The sequence below is a fragment of the Mauremys mutica genome, chromosome 1 (genome assembly GCF_020497125.1).
Source record: "Mauremys mutica isolate MM-2020 ecotype Southern chromosome 1, ASM2049712v1, whole genome shotgun sequence".
Lineage (NCBI taxonomy): Eukaryota > Metazoa > Chordata > Testudines > Geoemydidae > Mauremys > Mauremys mutica.
The window spans coordinates 238,763,455-238,787,918 of record NC_059072.1 but is presented as its reverse complement, the minus strand read 5'-3'; the positions used below and the strand labels follow the sequence as shown (position 1 = coordinate 238,787,918).

Genomic DNA, 24,464 nt, shown 5'->3' with positions numbered 1-24,464 from the left:
AGCAGGGGTTGGATGGGGTGGTGGGGGCTAGTCAGGGGCAGGGATTCCAGGGGCAGTCAGGGACAGAGAGAAGGGGTGGTTGGATGGGGCAGGGGTCCCGGGGGGGCATCAGGAATGAGAGGAGGGGTTGGATGGCATGGGCAGGGGGCAGTCAGGGGACAGGGAAGGGGGGGTGGATGGGGCAGGGGTCCCGGGGGGGGCCTCAAGGAACATGGGGGGGTTGGATGGGGCAGGAGTCTCGGGGGAGGGCACGACCCCGTCGTGGGATGAGGAGGAGGGAACCTGTTGTTAATATTTTGGCAGCTCATCACTATATGCGGCCCATCAGGGAAGTCTGTAACAGGCCAAGGGATGTGCTGGCCACTGCTTCCTGCAGACCCCATTGGCCTGGAGTGGCAAACCGCGGCTAGTGGGAGCTGCAATTGGCCGAACCCATGGAGACTGCAGGTAAACAAACTGTCCTGGCCCACCAGCAGATTTCCCTGATGGGCTGCATGCCAAAAGGTTGCCAATCCCTGTTCTAAGGGAATGTTTAAATGTTTGCTAAAACTGTAAATCCCGCCACAGTCAGGGAAGAAGCATTACCAAGGGTACGTCTACACTATGGGATTATTCTGAATTTACATAAACCGGTTTAGTAAAACAGATTTTATACAATCGAGTGCACGCGGCCACACTAAGCACATTAATTCGGTAGTGTGCGTCCACGGTCTGAGGCTAGCGTCGATTTCTGGAGTGTTGCACTGTGGGTAGCTATTCCGTAGCTATCCCATAGTTCCTGCAGTCTCCCCCGCCCCTTGGAATTCTGGGTTGAGATCCCAGTGCCTGATGGGGCAAAAATCATTGTTGCGGGTGGTTCTGGGTAAATGTCGTCAGTCATTCCTTCCTCCAGGAAAGCAACGGCAGACAATCATTTCGCGCCCTTTTTCCCTGGATTGCCCTGGCAGACGCCATAGCGTGGCAACCATGGAGCCTGTTTTGCCTTTTGTCACTGTCACCGTATGTGTACTAGATTCTGCGGACAGAGGCGATTCAGCAGCGCTACACAGCAGCATTCATTTGCTTTTGCATGACAGCAGAGATGGTTAGCAGCCGTTCTGTACCGTCTACCATGCCATTGTAAATTGGCAATGAGATGACGGTTACCAGTCCTATTGCACTGTACCTTCTGCTGCTGTCATAGGTGCCCCTGGCTGAGATCAGCTGGGAGCGCAAAAGACAAAAATGGGAATGACTCCCTGAGTCAATCCCTCTTTTATGGTATCTAAAAATAGACTCAGTCCTGCCTAGAATATTGGGCAAGTGTACTAGAGATCCAGTGTATCAGAGAACTAGAGAGCACAGCCGCTCCGTGTCAGATCATGCAGGAATGATGAGCTGCATGCCATTCACAGGGGGTGCTTCTGCAACAACCCCACCTGTTGCTTCCATCCACCCGCAGCCTTCCTGGGCTACCGTTGCAGTGTCCCCCCATTTGTGTGCTGAAGTAATAAAGAATGCAGGAATAAGAAACAGTGACTTGTTAGTGAAATGAAATGAGGGGAAGGCAGCCTCCAGCTGCTATGATAGTCCAGACAGGACATTAAGCAGTGTGGGGGAGAGGAGCCCAGCATCCTGCTGCTATGACAGTCCAGGCAGTACAGAATCTTTTCTTTACACATGAAGGGCGGGGGCTGATGGAGCTCAGCCCCCTGTTGCTATGATGAAGACGGTTAACAGCCGTTCTGTACCGTCTACTGGGAATGACTGGGAGGCCAGTCAGGAGCACTCATGGGCTGATGACGAGGATGGATAGCAGTCCTATTGCACTATACCATCTACCACAAGGCTGATGATGACGACAGATATCAGCCATATTGTACCATCAGCCACCAAGGAGGGGGGGGCAAGGATGCTACAGTACAGTGCCGCAGCATCGCGTCTACCAGCAGCATTCAGTACACATAGGGTGACATTTAAAAGAGTCAAGAGACGATTTTTTCCCCTTTTCCTTCTGGGGGTGGGGGTACATTGACGAGCTATGCCCTGAACCACCGCGGACAATGTGTTTGACCCTACAGGTATTAGGAGCTCAGCCAAGAATGCAAATACTTTTCGGAGACTGCAGGAACTGTGGGATAGCTTGCATCCTCAGTCCCCCCTCCCTCCCTCCCTCCATGAGCGTCCCTTTGATTCTTTGGCTTTCCATTACGCTTGTCACGCAGCAGCGTGCTGAGTCTCTGCTATGGTGTCTGTCTGGAGATTTTTAAAAAATACTTTGAACTTTCGTCTTCTGTAACGGAGCTCTGATAGAACAGATTTGTCTGCCCATACAGTGATCACATCCGTCCGGTCCATGCTGGAGCTCTTTTTGGATTTTGTTTTCGAACTGCATCGCCAGCCGTGCTGATCGGAGCTCCATGCTGGGCAAACAGGAAATGATATTCAAAAGTTCGTGGGGCTTTTCCTGTCTACCTAGCCAGTGCAGCCGAGTTCAGATTGCTGTCCAGAGCGGTCAGTGGTGCACTGTGGGATACTGCCCGGAGGCCAATACCGTCGATTTGCGGCCACACTAACCCTAATCCAATATGCAATACCGATATTAGCGCTACTCCTCTCGTTGGGGAGGAGTACAGAAGCCGGTTTAAAGAGCCCTTTATATCGATATAAAGGGCCTCTTAGTGTGGACGGGTGTGGCGTTGAATCGGTTTAACGCTCCTAAAACCGGTTTAAATGCGTTGTATAGATCAGGCCTAAGTGTGAAATGCCAGTTTACCACAAAAGGTGTTATCTCCTCCCCAGCAAAAGAAAGTCAGACATGCCATTGTGGACAAAAGGCTTTGTTGATTGCTTCCCCACCCCCCATAAAGAGGGTATGTGCACATCTTGAACCCTGGGGGAAGGGAATAAAAATGCCTGTTAAGGAGTAACTGTTATCTTTATGCTGCCTGGATTCTGAGAGGCAAAGATTCCTAAACATAAGCAAGAGATCCCCAAGCTGCTTGGCTTTGGTTTGCCCTAAAGACATAAAACCTCGCTTATTATAGAAGCGTCTTTTATCCTTTGAAACTTGATTAACTCATTTGTGGGTGTAAGTTTACCAGCTTTAACTGCATAAATAATGCTCATATTTCTTTTTCTTAGTTAATAAACCTTTAGTTAGTTTATTACACGATTGGCTACACATGCTCTCTTTGATTTGAGATTGGAGGTACAGTTGACCTGGGGTAAGTGACTGGTTCTTCGGGTCTGGGAATAAATTGAATACTGATGTGGTTTTTGGTGTAAAGGGCCGTCTATTACAAAGGCAGGCTTGCTTGGGTGTCAAGATAGATTGGAATGCCCAAAGGAGGACTGTCTGTGACTCCATGTTAAGGCTGCTATAAGGCTTTAGGAGGTCACATTTGATACTTGGTTGGTGAAATCTAATTATAGAACATACAGTCAGTTTGGATTTTGTGCCCTGTTCCTATCAGTCTGCCCTGAGGTTGGCACTCAGGCTTGTGAGCCACTCCAGACAGTTTGACACTGACACAAGGGAACAAAGCCATATTATATGATATGATGTCATAAACATTAAAACTGAGAATTGATCAATCCCCTCACAATGAAGTATTTCAGTGCTAAGTTGTCAGCTAATACTTTTTACCCAACCAATATTGATTCAACATACCTATTAGTCCTGTGATGTAGCCTTGCTGCTGTAGTATCTTGGCAAAAGTGGTTTCATTTGGAGGGAGCCCTCCTGAGGCCCCAGCCCACTGAATAACACGATAGTCATTAGTGGCATCCATACCTATAATACAATTTTTAAAAGTACTAAACACAGCAATGAGGGTGCTTTAGTCAAAAGCAAATTTTGTTTTTATAATAGCTCGTTAAAGCTCTCTTGTCTGCAGAGTCAACACTTGCTAGACTCAATAATCAACTTTTTGTATGTTTCCATTGTCTCTCTCCCCCCGCCTCCAATAACTGAATAATTAGCAGGCCACTAGAAAACATACTTACATTCTTGGGGCCAGATCCTCAGCTGATGTAAATCAGCATAGCTTCACTGACTTTAATAGTGTGGTGCTGATTTATACCACCTAAGAATCTAGCCTATATTGTCTGGTTAAGCCCCAGTGAAGATAAATTAATCTCTGGGTGAGAATGGAGAGATGTAAACTCTTGCTTTTATATTACCAATTTCTCATTTGAACCTCACACAGATGTGTGTGATGTTTTCCTTCTACCTTTTAATCATTATTTGCAGCAGGACTTGGAAAACATAGGAAAAAATTTTTTTTACAGATTTTTAGAAACCAAAATTGTGGATTCGAGCGAATGTTTGATGGTGGGAAAAAGAGGAAAGCTGTAAACACAACAGGGCATGGAGATGGTCAAACATAAATCAAATGTCAAGTTTCTGGAAGACTGAAATGGGTCACTAATATAATGGCTATTATATATTACAATATCCTCCAGACTTTACGGGTTCTGCACTGCAATATAGGAATACTGACTTGACTGTAGATGTGTGTGCACAATTCCCACTGATCTCAATGGGAGGTTAAGGGTGGAAGTGGGGCAGCATATTAGTGTCAAACTCCCTGGGATACTCACTGAAATAATTTGCTGTAGTGCAATGACTAGGGAATTGCAATCTAGAAGCTTGCATAACTATTTGTTTTTCATCCCTGGAACTTGTATCATCAGGAGAGAAAAGAATGCGTCTGTCAAATTGATTACTGTTGTGTGGTTTGGGTGAATTATAACACAGTTACAGAATTATAGGTTACTGACTTTTGTCTTGCATGTCTGTCATTCCTGTTTTTTGACCAGAGGGAATGAAACTAGTCTGAGTATATTGCCTACATGCACTTACTTCCCATTACATTACTATCGCAGGTATTTCTCTTTAGTGTTTAGGACTAAAGTAAACTGGGTTTAAGAAACCTTTAGCCATTTGAGCACTGTGCTATAAATTGTTGAGATTTAGCAACTTTATAGCAAAACATTACTATTGGCATCACTATTACAGAGCAGCATCATTCCATGATCTTTTGTGCCACAAAACATACTAGTTTGAGGGGAAACTACTGCCAGGAATGGCTGTTTATTTTCTACCCCACTGCCTTTCATATGGGCCAGCTACATCTGTTAAATATCTATGGACCTTCAAAAGTGCATTGTCCATATGGAGAAGCTTCTGGTGGCAATTCAGTGGGGGACATCATGGCTACTGCTCCCATCTGTTTGCACCTCCTAGCCTCCTTTCATGATAGCTACATCAGAGCTCTTTTCTGTGCCGTGCAGAGGCAGGGATGAATGGATCCATGTTGCAATAATTATAACATAAAATAAGCAAATATCCCCAGCTGCTGGGGATGGGACACTAGACGAGGAGGGCTCCGAGTTACTACAGAAAATTCTGTCTCAGGTGTCTGGCTGTTGGGTCTTGTCAAAATGCTCAGGGTCCAACTGATATTTGGGGTTGGGAAGGAATTTTCCCCTGGATCAGATTGGCAGAGACCCTGATGGGTTTTCGCCTTCCTCTGCAACATGGGGCACAGGTCATTTGCAGGTTTAAACTGGAGTAAATGGTGGATTCTCTGTAACTTGAAGTCTTTAAATCACGAGGTGAGGACTTCAGTAACTCAGCCAGAGGTTATGGCTCTATTACAGGAGTGGGTGGGCAAGGTTCTGTGGTCTGCAATGTGCAGGAGGTCAGAGTAGATGATCATAATGGTCCCTTTGGCCTAAATGTTTAAAAGCTAAGATCTCTTGCTAACATGGCACTGTACCATGAAACAGGTCCAAACCTGATCTGATGGGGTATCTGCCAGTCAGGAAAGCTGCTCTGCTTGGGGTGCACAGTGGAGCTGCAGCAATGTGCTGAATAAGTTTCACTCCTTCCTTTGCCAGATGGTCAATATTAGGGGTCCTAAAAACAAAACCAGCACAACCACATTTCATTACAGTGGTCTGTCAACTAACAGTGATTAGCAGTGTTGTGTACTGTATGTCTTCTTTTTAAAAAAAAGAATAGAAAACCTAATAAGCATTTCCTGAGCTCTCTACTAAAGTTAGCTGTTAGCTATTTCCTCTCCCATAATTAGGATAATAGATTTTTTATTTCTCTCTCTCTTAGTCTGGTCATTACAATTGTTTGGACTTTTTAAAATTCCCAAGCTTAGACCCCATCCCTACAAGCAGTTCCATGCAGGTGTATCCTCACGCTGGTGCACAGCCACATTGAGGCCACTGGGGCTCTGTGGCTGCAGGGGCCCATCCCTGTGTGGCTGCTCGCAGGAACACAGCCTTACTGAGGAACTGACAGAAGCCTGCTGGTTAATGGAAATAGCAGGTGATAATGTAATACATGGTGGGAGGCTGAAGGTTATGTGGATATTTTTTTCCAAAAAAATAATTATGTTGCCCTACTCTTATGGTAGAAAGACACCTGGCATGGTCATAGCATCACTCTTTATGCAGAACTCTTCACAAAAGGCAGATTGTCCTCACTCATGCAAAATTCTCATTGAAGTCAATGTGAGGTTTGCCCAAGCGAGGACTTCAGGATTGGTTCTCTGCTTAAACAACCACATATAAAGCCTACAGAAATGGGATGGAACAAAATCAACATATCACTGTATATCAAAATTACCTTCCATTTTGTTAACATTAATTAACTCCTTAAACATTCTCAACTGGCTGCTTTTAGGAGCATAAGGAACATTTATTTTTCCTTTTATTTCATTTTCATGTTTAATTTTTTTTTATCTGAGAGTCAGAAAAAAAAAATCACCCAAACTTATGCAAATGCAATGAGGACTTGTTTTTGAGAGGGGCTGCTCACCAACCACCCCCAGTGACTTCTGTTGGTGGGGTGGGTGCTTAGCATTTCTAAAAATCAGGCCCAAAAGAACACAAAAGAATTGTTATTGATAAATAACTGACAATAAATATAGCCATTGCTAACAGAGTATGTCATTGTGAGGCTTTTATAGCGCTGCAAGAGAGATGGTCCAGTTAGTACCTTTAACCTACTGCTGGTGACACCAGCAGGGAATCCCGTCCTTCTGCCAGCAAGTGGCTCAGCAGAGGAGGAATTGGACAGACTATGACATTCTTACAATAAAAAAGTAAATTAACAACTTTGATTACCATGCTTAAATCCTTTACCTTATAGTATCATTTCCATAGCAGCCTACATCTCCAATACCAAGATCATCGGCCAGTATCAGTACAATGTTGGGCTTGTAACTGACTGAAGCATGTGATCCAGGTGGCCTTAGGAACAGACATAAAACTAGCAGGATGGTCAGAGAGGTCCTGAAAAGATAAAAAAAAAAAAAAAGGCCTAATCAAGATAATTTGGCTATTTTTATTTTTAAATACACCCAGAAGGAAATGGCAGGTTAAAATCAGATAATTCTAACCCCGGAAGGAACAAAGTGTGAAAAGTTTTATGAAGAACTGACAACACAAATTAAAAAAATACATTGTATTATTTATATTATTATATAGGAGCTTTCAGTGAAATTCAAACTGAAAAATGACCCCCTGCTACCTATTCCACTACAAAGCAACTCACTCATTCCCATCACTTTCTATTTACTGCTTGAATAGTGTGAACCAACAGAGATTTCCATTGTCTTCAACACCTAGGATTAGATAAAGACAGCCAATCTGGTTCCATGTGTCAGCAAGAGAGCAATAATTTTGTTCCTTCATTTCTTTCATAGCCATATAATGAATATCTCCAAGGAAGAAGACAGCAGGAACGTACTATAGGAAGCAATAAGAGTTTAGCAGGGCTAGGCTGTGAGCAAGCCACATATCTATTATTAGGTGAGGATTTCTGTGAGAATAAGCACAAATATTAATATAGCCAAAATGCCCCTTGGTTTCTAAAGTGGTATTATGGCATCGTCATGCAAGTTTTGCATTCTGGGCAAACAGTTCTATAAATCTTTAGCTAGAAGTAAATAAGTGAGGGAAAGAATACAGATCTGTATTCAAGTATAAATTTGTCCCTCTGTTATCTATTTGAATATATAATGTGCCACTATGCTGAAAAAATTAAAACATTTTGTATTTCAATCAGCTTTATGGATCTCAAACATAGAGTTTCTATGGGTTCCTGAAACTGCTACAGTTTATAAGTTTAAAGTTCTTAACATTTGGCCAAGAAAAAGACTTAAGTGTTGATCCAACATTCCAAACTACAAAGAATTAAAGTTGTGGATGATACATTTTCAATCATCACACTCGTATCGTAAGGACAATTCAAGAGCTAACTAATCAAAATGTTACCAATTATTATGGTTATTTTTCTATTTAGTCTAATTAAATTTTCCTGCAACATTTACCCACCTTTTCCTCATGAATATTTAAAATTACTGAAGTACTATAATAATTTGCACAATAGCCATGACATTTTACCTCACTCCTTTCTATTCCACAGTTAACAATGTGTCTACTGAATGATAATAAAGTCTGCATGGAAAAGAATGACTGGGCAGTAATACCTACACCCCCAATATGCACATAACAAAAATGTATTACAAGATGACACAGTATCCTTCTTGTACATATCCTGATAAATGACTTGACTAAATTATATAGATTTTACAGATTAATTGCTTGTAATGATCCATGCTAGGTCAATTCAGAACTCCAGGAAAGCCCACCTTAGCATAGAAATTACAAGGTCTATATTAGAGCTTATATCCAGATATAGATATGAGTGTGAATATTACTTTAGTTTGGGGGGGGTTGAATTTGGAGTTTCATTAAAGTCCCATAAGTCAAGTCACAAAATTCAAATCTTTCAGAATAAGGATTTGGATATGGAGTTTCATTAAAATCCAGTGTCTGTTTTACACACAATCAGATACTACATACTGAAGAGACACATCAATTAAATAGGTTAGAAAGTGTCAGGATGGCAATACCTCCTACATACTTCACTCCCATCTTCTGTTTATCTGAAATGTACTGAAAAGTACTGCATCAATCCCTGAAGCAACACTGGAGTCTGGCTGTTTGCTTTCATTACACATACAGACTGAAGTTCAAAGCTCCTACAGCTTATGCAAAAAGTCAAAAATACTTATGGAATGAGGAATAACTTGTGTGTACTGGCTGACTGGGATTTGGAAAGGTATTTCAAAGAATATGAAAGGGTTTTAATTCAAGAAACACATGTAACTCTTCAAATGACAAAGATCTAAATAAGGAAGAAAACATTAAAAGATCAGCCAGCTACTACTACTTTCTGCAGCAACTACTTCTTGGCCATAGCTTAACACATGGATAAATTATAGGCCTCCACTTGGTAGTTAAAAAGTGACAGAGAGGAAAACTATTTTACCTTGGCATATTGAAACCCATAGTTCTGCTTCTCACATAACTCCAAAAAAGTTTTGTGCAGTATGATATTATAAATCATTTTACCTATTTAATTTGGCAGATAAATCCCAGTCAATCAAATCTTCTTTAGCAGTACTAATGAAGAGGCTTCTGCTAGGGTAATACTTTTACTCTGGAAAAGGTCTGTGAGACAAGAAGATATCTAGTGGATGAAATTCTGTGCTAAGCCTTTAAGGATATGTTTACGCTTTGAGCTGTAGGTGTGATTCCCAGCTAGAGGAGACAAACCCGTGCTAGCTCTGATGGAGACAGCACGCTAAAAATAGAATGTAGCTGCTTTGGTGAGAGTGGCTAGCTGCCCAAAGTGTGTGCCCATCAGAGACCTAGGCAGGTATTTGGGGCACCTGGCCCCTTCCACTACTCGCACTGCCATGGCTACATTCGATTTTAATGCACCAGCTACATCAGAGCTAGCGTGGGTATGTCTCCTCGAGCTGGGAATCTCAACCCCAGCTCGAAGTGCAGACATACCTTTAGAGGCACAGCACAAAACTCACAGCCCAGGGAGAGGCAGAGGCCCTGTAGGCCTCTCTAAGTTACAGCAGCTTCCCAGGGCTGCCCGCTGGACTACTACATTGTCCAGAATGTCCAGTGTTGTGCGCTGTGGCCCACTTCTTCCACTATGCAAGGGGATCCTCTAAGGGCAGACTCAGAGCTGTACTTGACAGTGCTTCTGTGGGAGCAAGCTCCAACAGGCAGAATCGGGGCATCAGTTTCCCCAACTGTAAAATGGGAATAATGATACTTATGTCCTTTGTAAAGTGCTTTGAGAGCCACGGATAAAAAGCCCCTATGTAAGAGCTAGGTATTATTATTTAGGGCTCCTTTATGCCAATCTAGCCCTTTTACCCACCATAGAGGGGCTGGAGTGTCTTTACAATAAACAAATGGTTTTTCCTAGAATTCTCAAAATCATGCAGAGAACAAGTGCAACCAATGTATTGACCTTAAACAGGTGTAACACAGGGAAATCCAGTCCCATAATTTAAACTGCTGTTTTTGATGGTTTCTAAACTTCCCAGAAAAATTGAACTTGAGACGTTTACACATGACATGTACATTTAAGTGGAATCGGTTTCTTTTGGGGGGGTTGGGTTTTTTGGGGGGAGGGGGGCAGCTTCTGCCATTGGTAATTTAAAAGATTAAGAAGAAATTGGATAAAAATACCACCACACCAACAACTCACATTATTGTTAGATTTTATTATATTTTTATATCCACACTGCTGTTATATTTATGATGCTGATGTAGACTTTATTATGCCACTATTCAACTCTAATGAGCTTTTACTCATAAATAGGAAGAAACAGTCATTTGTTCTAGTGAGTTTTTTGTTCTTACCAGTAGCCTGTCAGGTGCCACATGATTTCCACCATGACACAGAGGTTGGGATTTCAGGATTCTGTAAAATAAAACAAACCACATTAAAATAAAAAATGGACTCATGTAAATGATTAAAGAGCCTGATCCAAACCCCACTGAAATCAATGGGAGTGCTTATTCACGTCAGTGAGTTTTGGATCAGGCCCCAAATGAAAAAAGCAATGACAACAAAAAGGAATAGACCTCTAAGAACAGGTCACGATAAACTGATATTATCATTAATTACTTCCAGAAATGCCCACAGTGTTCTAGTTGCCTTCTAAACAGAGAAGATGGCATGATCCATGCTCTGAGAAGCTGGTACCCTAAGAAAAGACAAATAGACAAGTAGACCGAGAGGAAAGTGAAGGGAGAACCAAATTATATTATCCTAGTATATGGGCCTTATTCAGGGCCTTTTGAAGCCAATGGAAAGACTTCCATTTGAACAAGGCCTTATGTAACATACACATTTCACTGAGTCGTGCAAGTCCACAGAAGTAACCAGATGCCACAAGAATGGCAACTGGAATCGTTAGCTCCCATGGCATTGCACCAACATCATCATATTAACTTGTGATGGAGACTAAAATGACAGTTGATTTCTCTGTCTCCCCTGCAATTTTCAGACAGGGGCCCATTCCCTCCCTTTCTTGATGTATTTATTCTCTTTAGCTTAGGACAGTTTCCCCATTGATTGGGTAATAATGCTCTTTTACTGTACTACAAGATTATATTAACACAGTCTACCCTTTCTAAGTTAAGGAACTGTAAGAGATCTTAAAGCACAATAATAGCCTGCTAGCTCATTTTACAATCTATTTTCTTTTAGTCTTCCTAAAGATATGTTTAATTGTTAGAATGTCTAGTCATCCACTATTACAGATTGTCAGCTGATATTGTCACAGTAATGCTGACAATTTGCTTCTCTCAGGCTCTTTATCTCAAGTTCTGAGATGTACATTTTCCTGATTGGTACTGTTTTTTTGCACCATTTCAGTTGTTTACACCTTTTCTCTCTGGGTGCATTCTCTGGAGGTTGTTTCTCCAGAGCTATGATCTGGGTATTTTACTTTCACACATTTCCTCTAAGCTCTCCTGTACAGTTGGCATGGTTTATACACATTTAGAACAGGATACTGTCATTACAAAGAATTAAAATAGTAGCCTAATGATCTTGATTCACAGGCATGCCGCAGCTCCCATTGGCTGGGAACGGCGAACCACGGCCACTGAGAGCTGCAAATGTAAACAAACTGTCTGGCGGTAATCCAGTGGATTACCCTGATGGGCCACATGTGGCCTGTGGGCTGCAGGTTGCCTACCACTGCCTTAGAACAAGAAGTGCAGTTTTTACAATTAGGGTTTTAGAATGGATGTGGTACCAATACATGGCGTACACACACAAAAACCTCACAGGAACTTCCCCAAAGTTGACTGAAAATACTGAAAGCAATTATTTTTGTTAACAAGTACCTAGCCGCATGTACTGCCCCCAGTTAGTCTGTAGAGACCCAGATTTAGGTCTGGGCATTAATATATAATGAACCATATTAAGATGAGTGAAAATTTCTTGCTGCCTTCAGATCCCTCCTCTAGCCACACATTTATGACCTTACTTGCAGAGATACTAAGCCAATGATACTCAGACCTCAGTACAACTGTTTAATAACATAGTAAAAGCATCCTGATTGGTTAATAATTAAATCACACAATGTTTTAATATCATGTGCTGCAAAGAGCTGCAGGAGACACGTTAAAGAGCCACTTGAGGCTTCCGGAGCCTTAGTCTGAGTATCACTGTACTAAGCAACTTTAATACCCACCAAAGTTAAAGGAAGTTGCAGGTACTCAGCAGCTTTGAAAGTTAGGTGCAGTTATTGTGCGTTTAGCTGCTATTCAGGTCTGGATTGGCCCGTAAAGTCAGACCTTTGGATTTACCCTCCTCACATTTACTCAGAATATGGGACTGGTGCCTATGAAATAAAAGACAATATGTGACAAAAGTGAACTAAATTAATTTATCTTCACATTCTCCAAGTCTCTTTCCCCCTGCCCAGATTAAGGAGGGTAGAGTATGATCAGAGTGCCTTTGTACACTGGTAATTCCTGGCTACCTAAACAGGGGCTTTGGGGCTGCTGAATCCATATGCAAGTGTGGAGAACTCAGGGCTGCTCTAACCTCTAACTCCTATGAGCTCAAACCACTATCCCATAACTGCTCTTAAACAGACTAGTCACTTTTTATTATCCAAACTGTATTAAATTCAAATACAAAAAATAGTAAAGCTAATGAAAATGAAATTGGATCACACCCCACTTTTAACAATTTAAGGTGTTGTAAATAAGAGGCCTTTTATATTTTATTAACTATACAAGATTTATACTGACCGTGCCTCTAAAACTTCTCTCTATTTTGCTCTCAAAATAGTCAGAAGCATCTAGCTTCAAGCAAAATAGCACAGCCCTAGGCAAAACCTATAGGTATTTTTAGACACAATAATCCTTTTCATAGAATCATAGAATATCAGGGTTGGAAGGAACCTCAGGAGGTCATCTAGTCCAACCCCCTGCTGAAAGCAGGACTAATCCTCTGACAGATTTTTGCCCCAGATCCCTAAATGGCCTCCTCAAGGATTGAACTCACAACCCTGAGTTTAGCAGACCAATGTTCAAACCACTGAGCTATCCCTCCCGCATTTTCTTAAGGATGACCTCAGTCTGTAGTACACAATTCATCATTACTCATGGAATTCTCTTATTTGATCATTTGATTTTATTTTGTGCCACTGAATTAGTTAAAATGTACTTAATTTAGACTGAGTGCATACAAAGTAAAACATCTCATAATTCAAAATCAACTAGTATGCAAAATGCACCGTATGCAAAATGCAATTGATTGCTCCCACTTTATACAGCACCATCATGGGCAAGGAATATTTGTGCATGGCAGTGATCACTGTAACAAGAAACGTTTTTCAAAAGCTTTATCAAATTATTTTATACTGAGGGAAACAACAAACTTTTTGGAATGCCCATTAATATTTTCCTGTACATTTCCAAACAAAATTTTGCTACAATAGATCATAGAAAGTGAAAAGTACAGTACCTGGTGTCACGCTGCACTCTAGTAGTTTAGAATAGAAGGCAGTCTGTGAGCTCAGCTTCAGAGTTGATTTTAAGTCATTTCATGTTCGTCGGTGAAACCACCTCTGCCACAGCACAGCATTTACCATCTGTTTTAGCTGTTGCCTGGAGGGCAGTCATCATATTTCCTCTGTCTGCTCATGCGCACTGCTCTGCAGCATGGAAAGAAGGACACTTTCCCACTGAAGGAAAGCTTAGCTTAATCAGTATAGCACCAGAGAATTCAAACCAGAGAAACCTTATTACGTATCTCTGCTGCTGAGAGGCTCAATATACTAAACTTCCCTAAAGTATACTTCCTGCTCATGTTTGCACAGTGGTAACATTCATAAACACATGTGGGACTGATCAGTGAACAGTAGGCCTTTCATTAGAGACCTAGCTAAAATGATTTCTGTTGTTCAATGGATTCCAGAAGAAGATTAAGGGGTCTGTCTCCCTTTCAGCTCAAAACAGTTCCACTGAAACTCTAAGCATTCATCACTGCAACTCAGGCCTGGAAAAAAGAAGAAATGTAATACTTTCTTTTACACTTCTAGTGAAGGAGCAATTCCGTAAAGTTTGCATGAAGTGAGGGAAACTAATCTCTTTTAAACAGCTTTGAGTGACTGCAACAATGAGTAGGAATTGCAATAGATTTTTTTTTAAAGAAAATAAGCTTCTAATATCAGAGAGAATTTACAATATTTCTCTATAATGTCCCAATTTTGTCTTCAGAAAGGAGGGTATAATGCCCAGTAACCAGAATAAAGAATGGTCAGTGTATCTAAAGGCATAATATGCATTACATGTTTTAATCATGTTATTTTTTAAAAGGCAGTTCTGACTCTGTATTGACCTGACCAATACATACAAAGGGTATGTCTTCATGGCAGAGTTAACAACACTTGAGTTACTTCTCTTGAGTTAACATAGCTTGAGTGAACGTAGCCATACTGCAAAATAACACTTGAGCTGCTGTCCATATTGTTGCCGTTTTCAGGGCTTGTCTATATAAACATTTAGTTTGTTACCGTGTGTGTGTGAGAGAGAATCTAGCCTGCCATGCACTACTAGACACCCATGGTTGGCCCATGCCAGCTGGCTCGGGCTTATGGGGCTCAGGCTGCAGGGATGTTTAATTGCAGTGTAGATGTTCTGGCTTGGGTGGCAGCCTGAGCTCTGGGATCCTCCCACCTTGCAGGGTCCTAGATCCTGGGCTCCAGCCCAAGCCCAAATGTCTACACTGCAATTATACAACCCTGTAGCCCGAGCCCCAAAAACTAAGTCAGCTGGCACGGGCTTGTCAGCGTATGTCTACCCTGGAATTAAAAACCCATAACTGTCCATGTGGACCCAGCTGATGTGCACTAACAGTTTGTTCGTGCACTTTGATCTGCCCTGCTTTGGAATGGGAGATTATTAACATACACTAACAAACTATTAGGGTGTATCATCAGGGTCCACATGGACAGTGTGTGGCAGGCTAGCGCAGGACAGATTCATATCCCCATTTCCCATGAACTAAATGTTCACCTAGACAAGCCCTCACTCATGTGTGGCATTAAAGGCTTGTCTTCGCTGCACCAGTTTGCTCAAGTTAGTACACTTGAGTTCAAGTGGAGCTCGCCTGCATCCACAGTGCGGAGTGGTGGTGTTAGCAAACTGATGAGCCAGCCAACTCAAGTAAAAAGCACCACCACACTTGAGTTAAGGGCTTTAGTGTGTGGACAGGACTCAAGTTACAGACAACATTTGAATTAACTTTTCAGTGAAGACAAGCCCAAATGCACAATCCATTCTGTGTTCCCCCTGAGGAAGGGTAGCCCCAAGCCACCACCAATGCAGGGCTGTGCCTAAATGACACAGCTTAGCCATTTGTTTACGTAACCCTCCTGCCAGGGGAAGTTAGCAGCAACAAGGGCCAGGTTCAATATCTAAGGATTCCTCTTGGCACTACAACACAGGGCCAGCTCAAGACCGCATCCAGTAAGCTGGGAAAACTTAACACCATCCCTAGGCACCTCTATGAAGCAATACTTGCAAGCACCAAGTCTGAATAACAAAAACAAAATACCCCCCCCCACACACACACCCCTTGTATTAAAAGGGAAAAGAAACCCAGCATTAGTTTGGGAAAACACCACAACCACCTCCCCTGGCCCCCACCAGCCCCTTGGAAACCACAGTTTAAATAAACCTTCAGTTCGGTCAGTGAGGACCCAAGGCCTCCGAAGGGGGAAACTGCTCCCACTCTGACTGCCATAGGGTCAGCCATGCCTGGTGTCTGCTCTGGGCCTTTCTTCATACAAGTTGGAGAACTTCCTGCAGACTCTGTCTCCGTACCCCCAGGGTCAGGCTTGTTACAGCTGGGTTCTCACAATATTTAATTCTGGGCACCACCAGCCAGCGCTTTACAGGCTGATAGCCACTGCAATCACTCATTTTGTTACACACATCCAATCGTATCTACATGTGCCATGTTCTCAGTCTTGGATTTGGATTTTTCTTTCTGAATTGATGATCTAGACCTGAACCTGAGAAAAGGACGAGAAGATAGAAAAACCTTTAAAATAAAAACCTTTCCTTCTTGTTATCTTCTACTGGCTCTCTCATTCCCTTTTCATATGTTCTTCCACAGCTTGTTTTAAGCTAGTGGTGTTGGCTATGTATAACCACAGGATATGACTACCATCTTATTTCCTAAATGTTTTACTAAATTTAGAATCCAGTGAAAAACCTAGTGCATGTCTATAATTTTAGGATAGAATTTCCTTAGCTTTTAAAATACATACTCTCCTCTGACACAGAGAGGGAGACCTTGAAAGGTTTATCAATGATCCCTGAATGGACAATAAACCCCACAAGTTATAAACTTCCATAACAGAAACGAACAACAACTTATTAAGCAGTAATTTGTACACATGTGTAGACAAATTGTTTAAAAAAACCTTGCTTTTAAGATACATAAACATTTGTAGCACACAACAATAAAACTTAGGCTGGCAAAAGACATTCATTTATTCACTCCAAGGTCAGCTAATGCAATTCAGCCAATGCTAACCTCATGAAAAACCAATCAATCAGTGGAAAAGTAGTAAAGTCTTCTCCAATGAACTCTGATAACACCCCAAGCAGGTATTACATTGTGAAATGCTGGCTACCGTAAAATTCTTCTGGAACATGAATAAATTCTAATGATTAGTGAGCCTTTAGAACAAATTCTATTCTTATACACACCCCCTCATTTAAAAATCATAAGCAAAAAAGATCATTAATGGGTGTATTAGCTTTAAAGGTATACAACAAAACAATGAGAAAGTTACTTTTAAATTTAAGCTTTGCTCTAGAGAGCAAAGGCCAAATTGAGAGTACATCTGTTTTTTTCTCAAGGATGGGATTTTCAAAGGTTCTCAGCATTGACTTAATTCTGCTCCCACACAAGTCAATGATAAAATTCACATGAATTTCAGTGGGAGCAGAGCTAGGGCAACCCGGAATATTTCAGAAAATCCCACCCTGAATCTACAGTTACATAGAGCTCAGGATGAATCAGAACACTTAGTCCGGAATCTCTTTAACAAAAAACAAAAACAAAACCACAGTCATTTTGCTTAGCCTCAGTTTTTCCATCAGTAAAATGGGGGAAGTGATATAAACCCACCTTTGTAAGGTACAGGAAAAAAATGTTTTAAAGCATCAAGTACACTGCATATTTTAACTAGTAATTCTAATACAGTATGGTGAAGACCAGGGTCCCTCTAGTGGCTAATTTAATATCTGAAGGCTTATATTTCAGAAGAAAAGATTAGATTCATCCATCCTGCCTTGAACCTTGTTTAGTTGTTTACTCTTGTGCAAAGAGAGGAAAGTGGGTGTAAAATGCTAACCATCTTGTTTTCACTAATGTTTCAAAGGGATAATGATTACACAAGATACAGGACACTATAGAATGAAGCCAAAAATCTCTCCATAGTCTAGTGCAGTGGTTCTCAGCCTATTAACCATTGTGGGCCACATGACTGGCTGCAGGTTGAGAACCACAGCACAGCCCCCAACTCTCCCCACCCACACTGCTATGCCCAGCATCCCAGCCCAGAGACCCTCCACAGAGCGGGGCAAGGAGCGGAGCCCCAGTGGTGGGGCTGGGTGGCAGGGACCCTGGACCTCACTGTGCAGGGCCAAGTGGCAACCCCAACCCGACCCTGCCACCTGCCGTGTGGGGCCGGGTTGTAGCCCTGACCCCAGACCTTGCCATGCAGGGCCATGTGGCAGCTCTGACCCCCACCATGCAGGACTGGGCAGCAGCCCCGACCCTTGCTGTGGGGGGCCGGGCAGCAGCCGTGACCCTGGACACTGCCGTGTAGCAGACCCGACCCTGGACACAGTTGGACCCCGGACCCTGTTGTGTGGGGCCGGGCGGCAGTCGTAACCCCAGACATTGCTGTGCAGCAGACCCGACCCCACAACCCAGACACAGCCAGACCTTGGACCTCATTGTGTGGGGCCAGGCAGCAACCCCGACCTTAACCCCGACCCCTGCTGTGTGGGGCTGGGTGGCAGACCCTGCTGTGCCGAGTCAACAATGTGATGCTTTTGCAAACAAAACAAAAAACCAACTACGAATGCAATTTTGGGTTGCATTAACACTGGCCTAGCATGCAAGCTACAGGAGGTGATAGTACCACTCTACTTGGTGCTAGTTAGACCTCGGCTGGAGTACTGTCCCATTTTGGTCACCACTGTATAGAAAGGATGTAGAGAAGCTGGAAAGGATCCAGAGGTGAGCAACAAAGATGATCAAAGGGATCTGCAAGCTATATGAGCAAAGGCTGAAGGAACTGGGTATGTTTAGGTTGGAAAAGAGGCGATGGGACAGACGGACATGATGGTAATCTTCAAGTACTTGAAAGGCTTCCATTAAAAAAAAATGGAAAAAAGTTGTACTCTCTTGCCACAGAGGGCAGGATAAGAGGCAAGGGGTTCAAACTACAGCATAGCACATTTAGATTTAATTTCAGGAAAAAGCTTCCTAACTGTAAGAACAATAGGACAATGGGACAGACTGCATTGGAAGGCTGTGGAAGCTCCTTCACTGGAGGGTTTCAAAAGGAGGCTAGGTAGCCATCTGTCTTGGATGGTTTAGACACAACAAATCCTGCATCTTGGCAGGGGTTAGACTACATGACCCTTGAGGTCCCTTCTAATCCAATGGTTCTATAATTATTTTCCTAGGCAAGTAACAAAGGGGAAAATATGACAGTAAAGCATTTACTCTGAAATTATCAGTAGTAGGAGGCAATGTTTTCCCCAGGAATTGAAATGGGGGGCGGGGGGGGGGCTTGAATTTATGGCAGGGAAGAAGAGGTCAGGGCTGATGTGGGGTGAGACTGTGAGGCTGTATGACACCATAGTAAAAACTGAAAAATGTTTCATGACCATTTTATTAGATTTAACTCATGTTTTAAAATCATCACACAAATTGAAGTTGGCTACTCAAGTCTTCTATGAAGCACTACATCTACATCCTTCTTGGTTTCTTGTTATAATTTTGCACAACTCTGTTAATGTACTTCTTGAATGCAATGTGTTCATCTTTGGTGGCTTCTCATGTGTCCAGTACTTCCATTCCTTCAACTGATATGCTATTAGTTCATTCACATGATCAGGCAGAAGGCGACTTCTTTCAGAACACAAAATTCTATTTAATGATGAAAAAGAACGCTCAACTGTAGCTGTTGTGACTGGGAGAGCAAGAGATGAATTCCTACTTCTTTCCTCCCAGGAAACATAGCACAAAGATCGAGTCAAGCCACTAGAAATGATAAAAAAGAAGTTGAAGTCATATCTTCATTCATTCATCGTATAATAGTCCACTCTGTGTTCAAATTCTCTATTCTGTCCTGAGCACATAGCAGCCCCATTGCTGGTAGTGCCTCACTCCACTCAAACAACTGTCGGTGTTTTATAGGACAGGGATCTGTAAAAGCTACGTAGAAGTTGAATAGAACCTACAAGTTGCTATTGTAGATTTTTAAGAATCAAGTCTGTGTACTTTTTCAATTGTCTTAACAAACACTTCTTGTCCTCTTCACTTAAGGATTCAGTATAAATGCCTTCATTAATCAACTTCTGGACTGAAGTCTTTGCTTCTTCCAGTACTTTTTCAATGGATAGCTCTCTGATTGATCCAAATGTAGCTTCTATTGCTGGCAGGGCTGGCGCTAGGTTTTTTGCCACCACAAGCAAAAAAAAAAAAAAAAAAAAAAGGGTTGGCAAACATCACTGAAATGAATGCACTGACATTGTCATAAAAAACAACAGCTGTATAAGGAAGCTAGTCTATGTTCATACTTTTCAAATCTATTATACTTTTTCAGATACACGTATTTTATCATGCACTTTATATGTTTTTAAAGTGTGTATTAATGTTTCAATTTCTATTCAAATTTCCAAACAATCACTAAATTGGCAACGCTGCATTTAACTAGTTCACAAAACTGGGGGAGGAGGAGGAGGGTGTTGGGGAAATTTGGTGTGTGTGTGTAGGGAAATCTCTGATAGGAGGAGTTAGGCAGGTAACTTATCTTAACAACAGTGAAAATCATGAAAGTATTGATACTGCAGTAATAATCACTGAAGTTTGTCTGAGTGAAACTGGTTTATTCCAACTCTTAATGGCAGAGTGTCTTCTGTTTCTCACCTTCAGTCTAACTCTCATAGTGAGTCCTAAGACTTCCCCTTTTCTTGTCATCATTCATGTCATCTTCCCTTATTGATTTAGGCACCGCTTCACTTTAGTATCGGAGTCATCAGTGCCCATACCAGTGCTGCACAATGGAGTCCTCAGGAAACAATTTAAAATATACAACATATACAAAAAGCCAAGTGTCAGTTGTGGAGATATTTCACATCATTTACAAATACAATGCTTAATCACATTAAAAACTTTTTAATCCCAAGAGTGAAAAGGAAACAAGTTTCTGTCCTAAGTGACCTTTACTGAGGATTTCATTTACGTACACTTGTGTTCATTCTTATGATCTATGCCATTTATGTCAAGGCATAAAAACCTCACTGTTCTTACATGATAATTGCAAGAACTTTCTTATTTTAATAACGTAGCACTAATTATTTAGCTTGAGTTGGCAATCTTATTTCTCTTTTGTTTTAAAATTAGTCAGAACCTCCTTACAAATACAAATGGGCTGGAGGGGGGGCCTGTAATTGATAGCATAGGGCATTCAGAATAATATGTTTCAACCACTGAGAAAATGGAAGGGGCTTACGTAGATGCTAAGGATAACATTCTTGTAAAAACTAGCTAGGAGCGTAATGCGAGAGTGGGCGTGTTCAGTAAAATGCACCTAAATGAGCAGACATTTCTGTAGATATGTTCTCCCCTCTCCCAGGCTGGGAGGAAGATTAGAGAAGAGAACCAGCCAGTAATGCCTCTCTGGGAAAGAGGAGAAAAGGACCTGCTGCAACTGCCTCCTAGGTCTGAGAGGGGGGGGTAAAGAAGCCCAGGAGAGGCAGAGGTGTGCTGAGGGGCAGATGTGTGTCAGGGTGGAGCAGAGATTTAATGATAATTTTGGGTTTGAGGGTGAAGCGGGAAGCTCCACATCATCAGGCAGCCAGCAAGAGCTTCTGCAGCCAGGTTCAAAGTCACCTTAGTCTATGGCATTTGGGAGTGCTGGTGACACTAATTGTCACACACACACACACACACACACCGGGGGGCAGGAAGAGAGAGGGAGCGGGGAAGGGGGTTCGTTTAAAAATCCGAAGGAGGACCAAAAACATAAGTTTTGTTTTTAAAAAAAAAGTCATGATTTTTGGTAATCTGACTCATGATTTTTGAACTTTTGAGGTTGGCAGTACTGAGTTCCTGAATAGCTCCTGACAGTAGGCTGCTTCAATTGCACCAGTAGCTAGGCTCCAGTGCCTCCCACACTCCCTGTACGCAACAGTCCTGGACAGTAGCCCCTTCTTGTGGGTCCAATACCCAGTCAGAGTGTAACCACTAAGCTTTGATTACACAGGTACCTGGTAGAATTCCATTTTACTGCAGGAATAGCGAGCAGGCTCAGCCTATTTTGACAGTGGAAGTCTCCCACCTGTTGATAACAGCACAAGATAAATATGCAGATATGGATGTCTGTATTCTAAGTTATTCCGGTTTGGAATAAAGACACCACAATGTAAAGCTACCCGGATCAAAAAAAAACCCTATGACATTAATAAGACGACAATTTGAGGGTTAACTAAGACTCCTCATAAATCTAACCACAATCTTATCTTTACACCAATACTGCAAATTCTATGTAAACAAAAATAATAGTATTAAACATACAGATTTCTTCAGTACCAAAGAGGTACACAGTGCACAAATCCTATGCATTTAAAACACACACCACTGATTTGGCATTAATGTCACCACACCATCCTGAGTGGAACAAGCAGCAAATGCCCAGTTCTTTCAATAGGCTGGTTCCTTCTCCTTGTGGTTATCTTCTTGTTGCAATTAGTAAAAACGGGCCGGTGAGCATCAGCCCTCAAGGCAGAGACCTTCACATCCCCTCTGGGTCTGGCTGAACTCACTCACAAGTATGGTGCCTTTTTAAAAAAAATACTTGGGAGTGGAATTGGCCCCCAACCTGGGAGTTGCCCTGCTGAACATGCTCCAAGGGTTCATGCCCCCTCCCCTCCAGCTACTACTGTTTAAAGGTGGTGTTAGATGTTTGGCTGCATGTGTGTGTTTTTCCTGTGTGCTGCCCCAGCTCTGTGCAGACAGCTGGCACAGCAGACCTTGAGTGAACTGCCCAATGACCACAAGATCCGTTAAGGTATAAAGGTATCCGTCCAGGTTTATTGTTGACAAAGGATGGTAATAGCACCTGGAAGACTCTATGAGGATATTAAGACAGGTATGCCTGTGACAATGGATGGAGCTCAGTCAGGGATGGGACTTTCCACTGCCCCCTGGGCTGGCCAAAGATACTCCCTCTGAGATACATCTTTATACCCGGATATAAACAAGTTAGGTATTATTATCCTGACCATATCTTTTAGGAGGGGCCAATATATTTCTCTTATCCTTGGGGAATGTTTTTGTACTATCTTTGATATCGGGATGTTCTGGTACCACTTGATATCAGGATGTGTTTGCGTGAGTACTCTGTGCTTAGCACTTCTTAGGGATGTGTATTTCTGCAATATCAGCCCTGTTCTTGCCATAGTCTGTGAGCAGGTCCTGCCTTATACCAGGCCTCTGATAAAAGGGCTTATGTCTCAGGCTCTTTTCCTACTACAAAAGGAACAGCAACAGAAGCATAGATTACAAGAGCACATTGAATACTTCTCTGACTAGTCCACAGTGTCTAGTGCATTTTGTCTGCAACAGCCTTCCTCAGGCTCCTGTCTCTCTAAGAGCCGGAGCTAGCCCTTTGCTCTGTGTCATCCCTCCCACCCTGAGTTCTTTTCAAGCTCCTCTCTGCTCAGCCTTCTGCAGACCCTGCCTCCCCATTCTCTACTGCTTCCTCACAACTTCTTCACAGATGTGAACCCAGTTACATCTGCCCATCACAGCCTGCTCTACATGTGGCTCTCTGGCCTTCTCAGCACTTTCCCTTGCAGCAGCCACATGCCAAGCTTGGAGCAATGCAGGAAAGCTGACGGTATTTCTTCCTTGCAGAGAAAGGTTCCTTCCTGCGTCAGAGTCTTTCATTCAGTTTCCACCGCTTCCCCTTATTAGGCAGGATAGGAGGATCTCTGCATGTTCACCTTGGAGGGTCATCATAGCTTAGGGGGGAGGGGATGGGACTGGTGGATTGCTGCTTAGCCTGTTCATCACAGTATTATTATTTGCAGTCCATCCAAAGTTGTACTAGACCACTTGCATATAGCTTAACACGATTTTGGCCCAAAGAGTTTACACTTGAGGATTGGCTATAACATAGAAAGTAAGGGAGAAAACATGAGAATGAAAGAGGAAGGGACAGGAAGGGTTACATAAATATGATCACGTGGTGACTCAGTCAGTTTGTGAACACTTTGTGCACAGTATAGTTCCTGTTTAACGTAAATGTTAATTACTTCACTTCTTGGAGGTTTCATGATATTCTGTTTAAGCTGCTGCCTTTAGTAGCTGTATTTTTAATCCTATTTGCACTGCAGAACTAATACAGCTGATAACAGAGCCTCTCTCATTCTCCTTCTTTTACAGTGGAGTGAGTGAAAGTTTACTGTATATATATATATATATATATATATATATATATATATATATATATTATATGCACACACACACCCCTTTAAAATGTCTATCCCAAGTGTTTTCATGTATGGAAAATAAATAAAAAAAATAAAAAGTGAGATAGGGTTGTTCTGCTTACAGCTGAAGCTAAACAGATCCAGAAGAATTCAAAGCAACAGCAGGATTTCCCCTGCTTAAAAAATGTCAGAATCAAAGCAGATTCTTGGTGTGACCATTTCTGGAGGCAAAATCTGTACTCAGAATGCATATTCTTTAAAACCACTTAAATCAGCCTCGTTATGGGTCTGGGATAAAGTACATT

The 24,464-nt window shown here is 42.2% G+C and overlaps 1 protein-coding gene across 2 annotated transcripts in view; it reads right to left on the bottom strand.

Moving 5' to 3' along the window:
• The window catches only part of LOC123366009 (arylsulfatase D-like), a 39,837-nt gene extending 17,878 nt beyond the window's left edge, over positions 1-21,959 (bottom strand). Inside the window, exons 1-9 of one of the 2 annotated variants that reach the window (XM_045009072.1) lie at positions 21,934-21,959; positions 20,591-20,732; positions 16,088-16,424; positions 13,871-14,060; positions 12,588-12,737; positions 10,741-10,801; positions 7,147-7,296; positions 5,784-5,905; positions 3,653-3,775 (exon numbers count right to left, since the gene is read on the bottom strand). In XM_045009072.1, coding sequence (XP_044865007.1) covers positions 3,653-3,775; positions 5,784-5,905; positions 7,147-7,296; positions 10,741-10,775 — 430 coding nt within the window. In that variant the 5' untranslated portion in view covers positions 10,776-10,801; positions 12,588-12,737; positions 13,871-14,060; ... (1 more) ...; positions 20,591-20,732; positions 21,934-21,959. Of the gene's footprint in view, positions 1-3,652; positions 3,776-5,783; positions 5,906-7,146; positions 7,297-10,740; positions 10,802-12,587; positions 12,738-13,870; positions 14,098-16,087; positions 16,425-20,590; positions 20,733-21,933 lie in introns of those variants that run through there. The other variant, XM_045009082.1, reaches the window with a different exon arrangement.
• Positions 21,960-24,464: the final 2,505 nt, after the last annotated feature.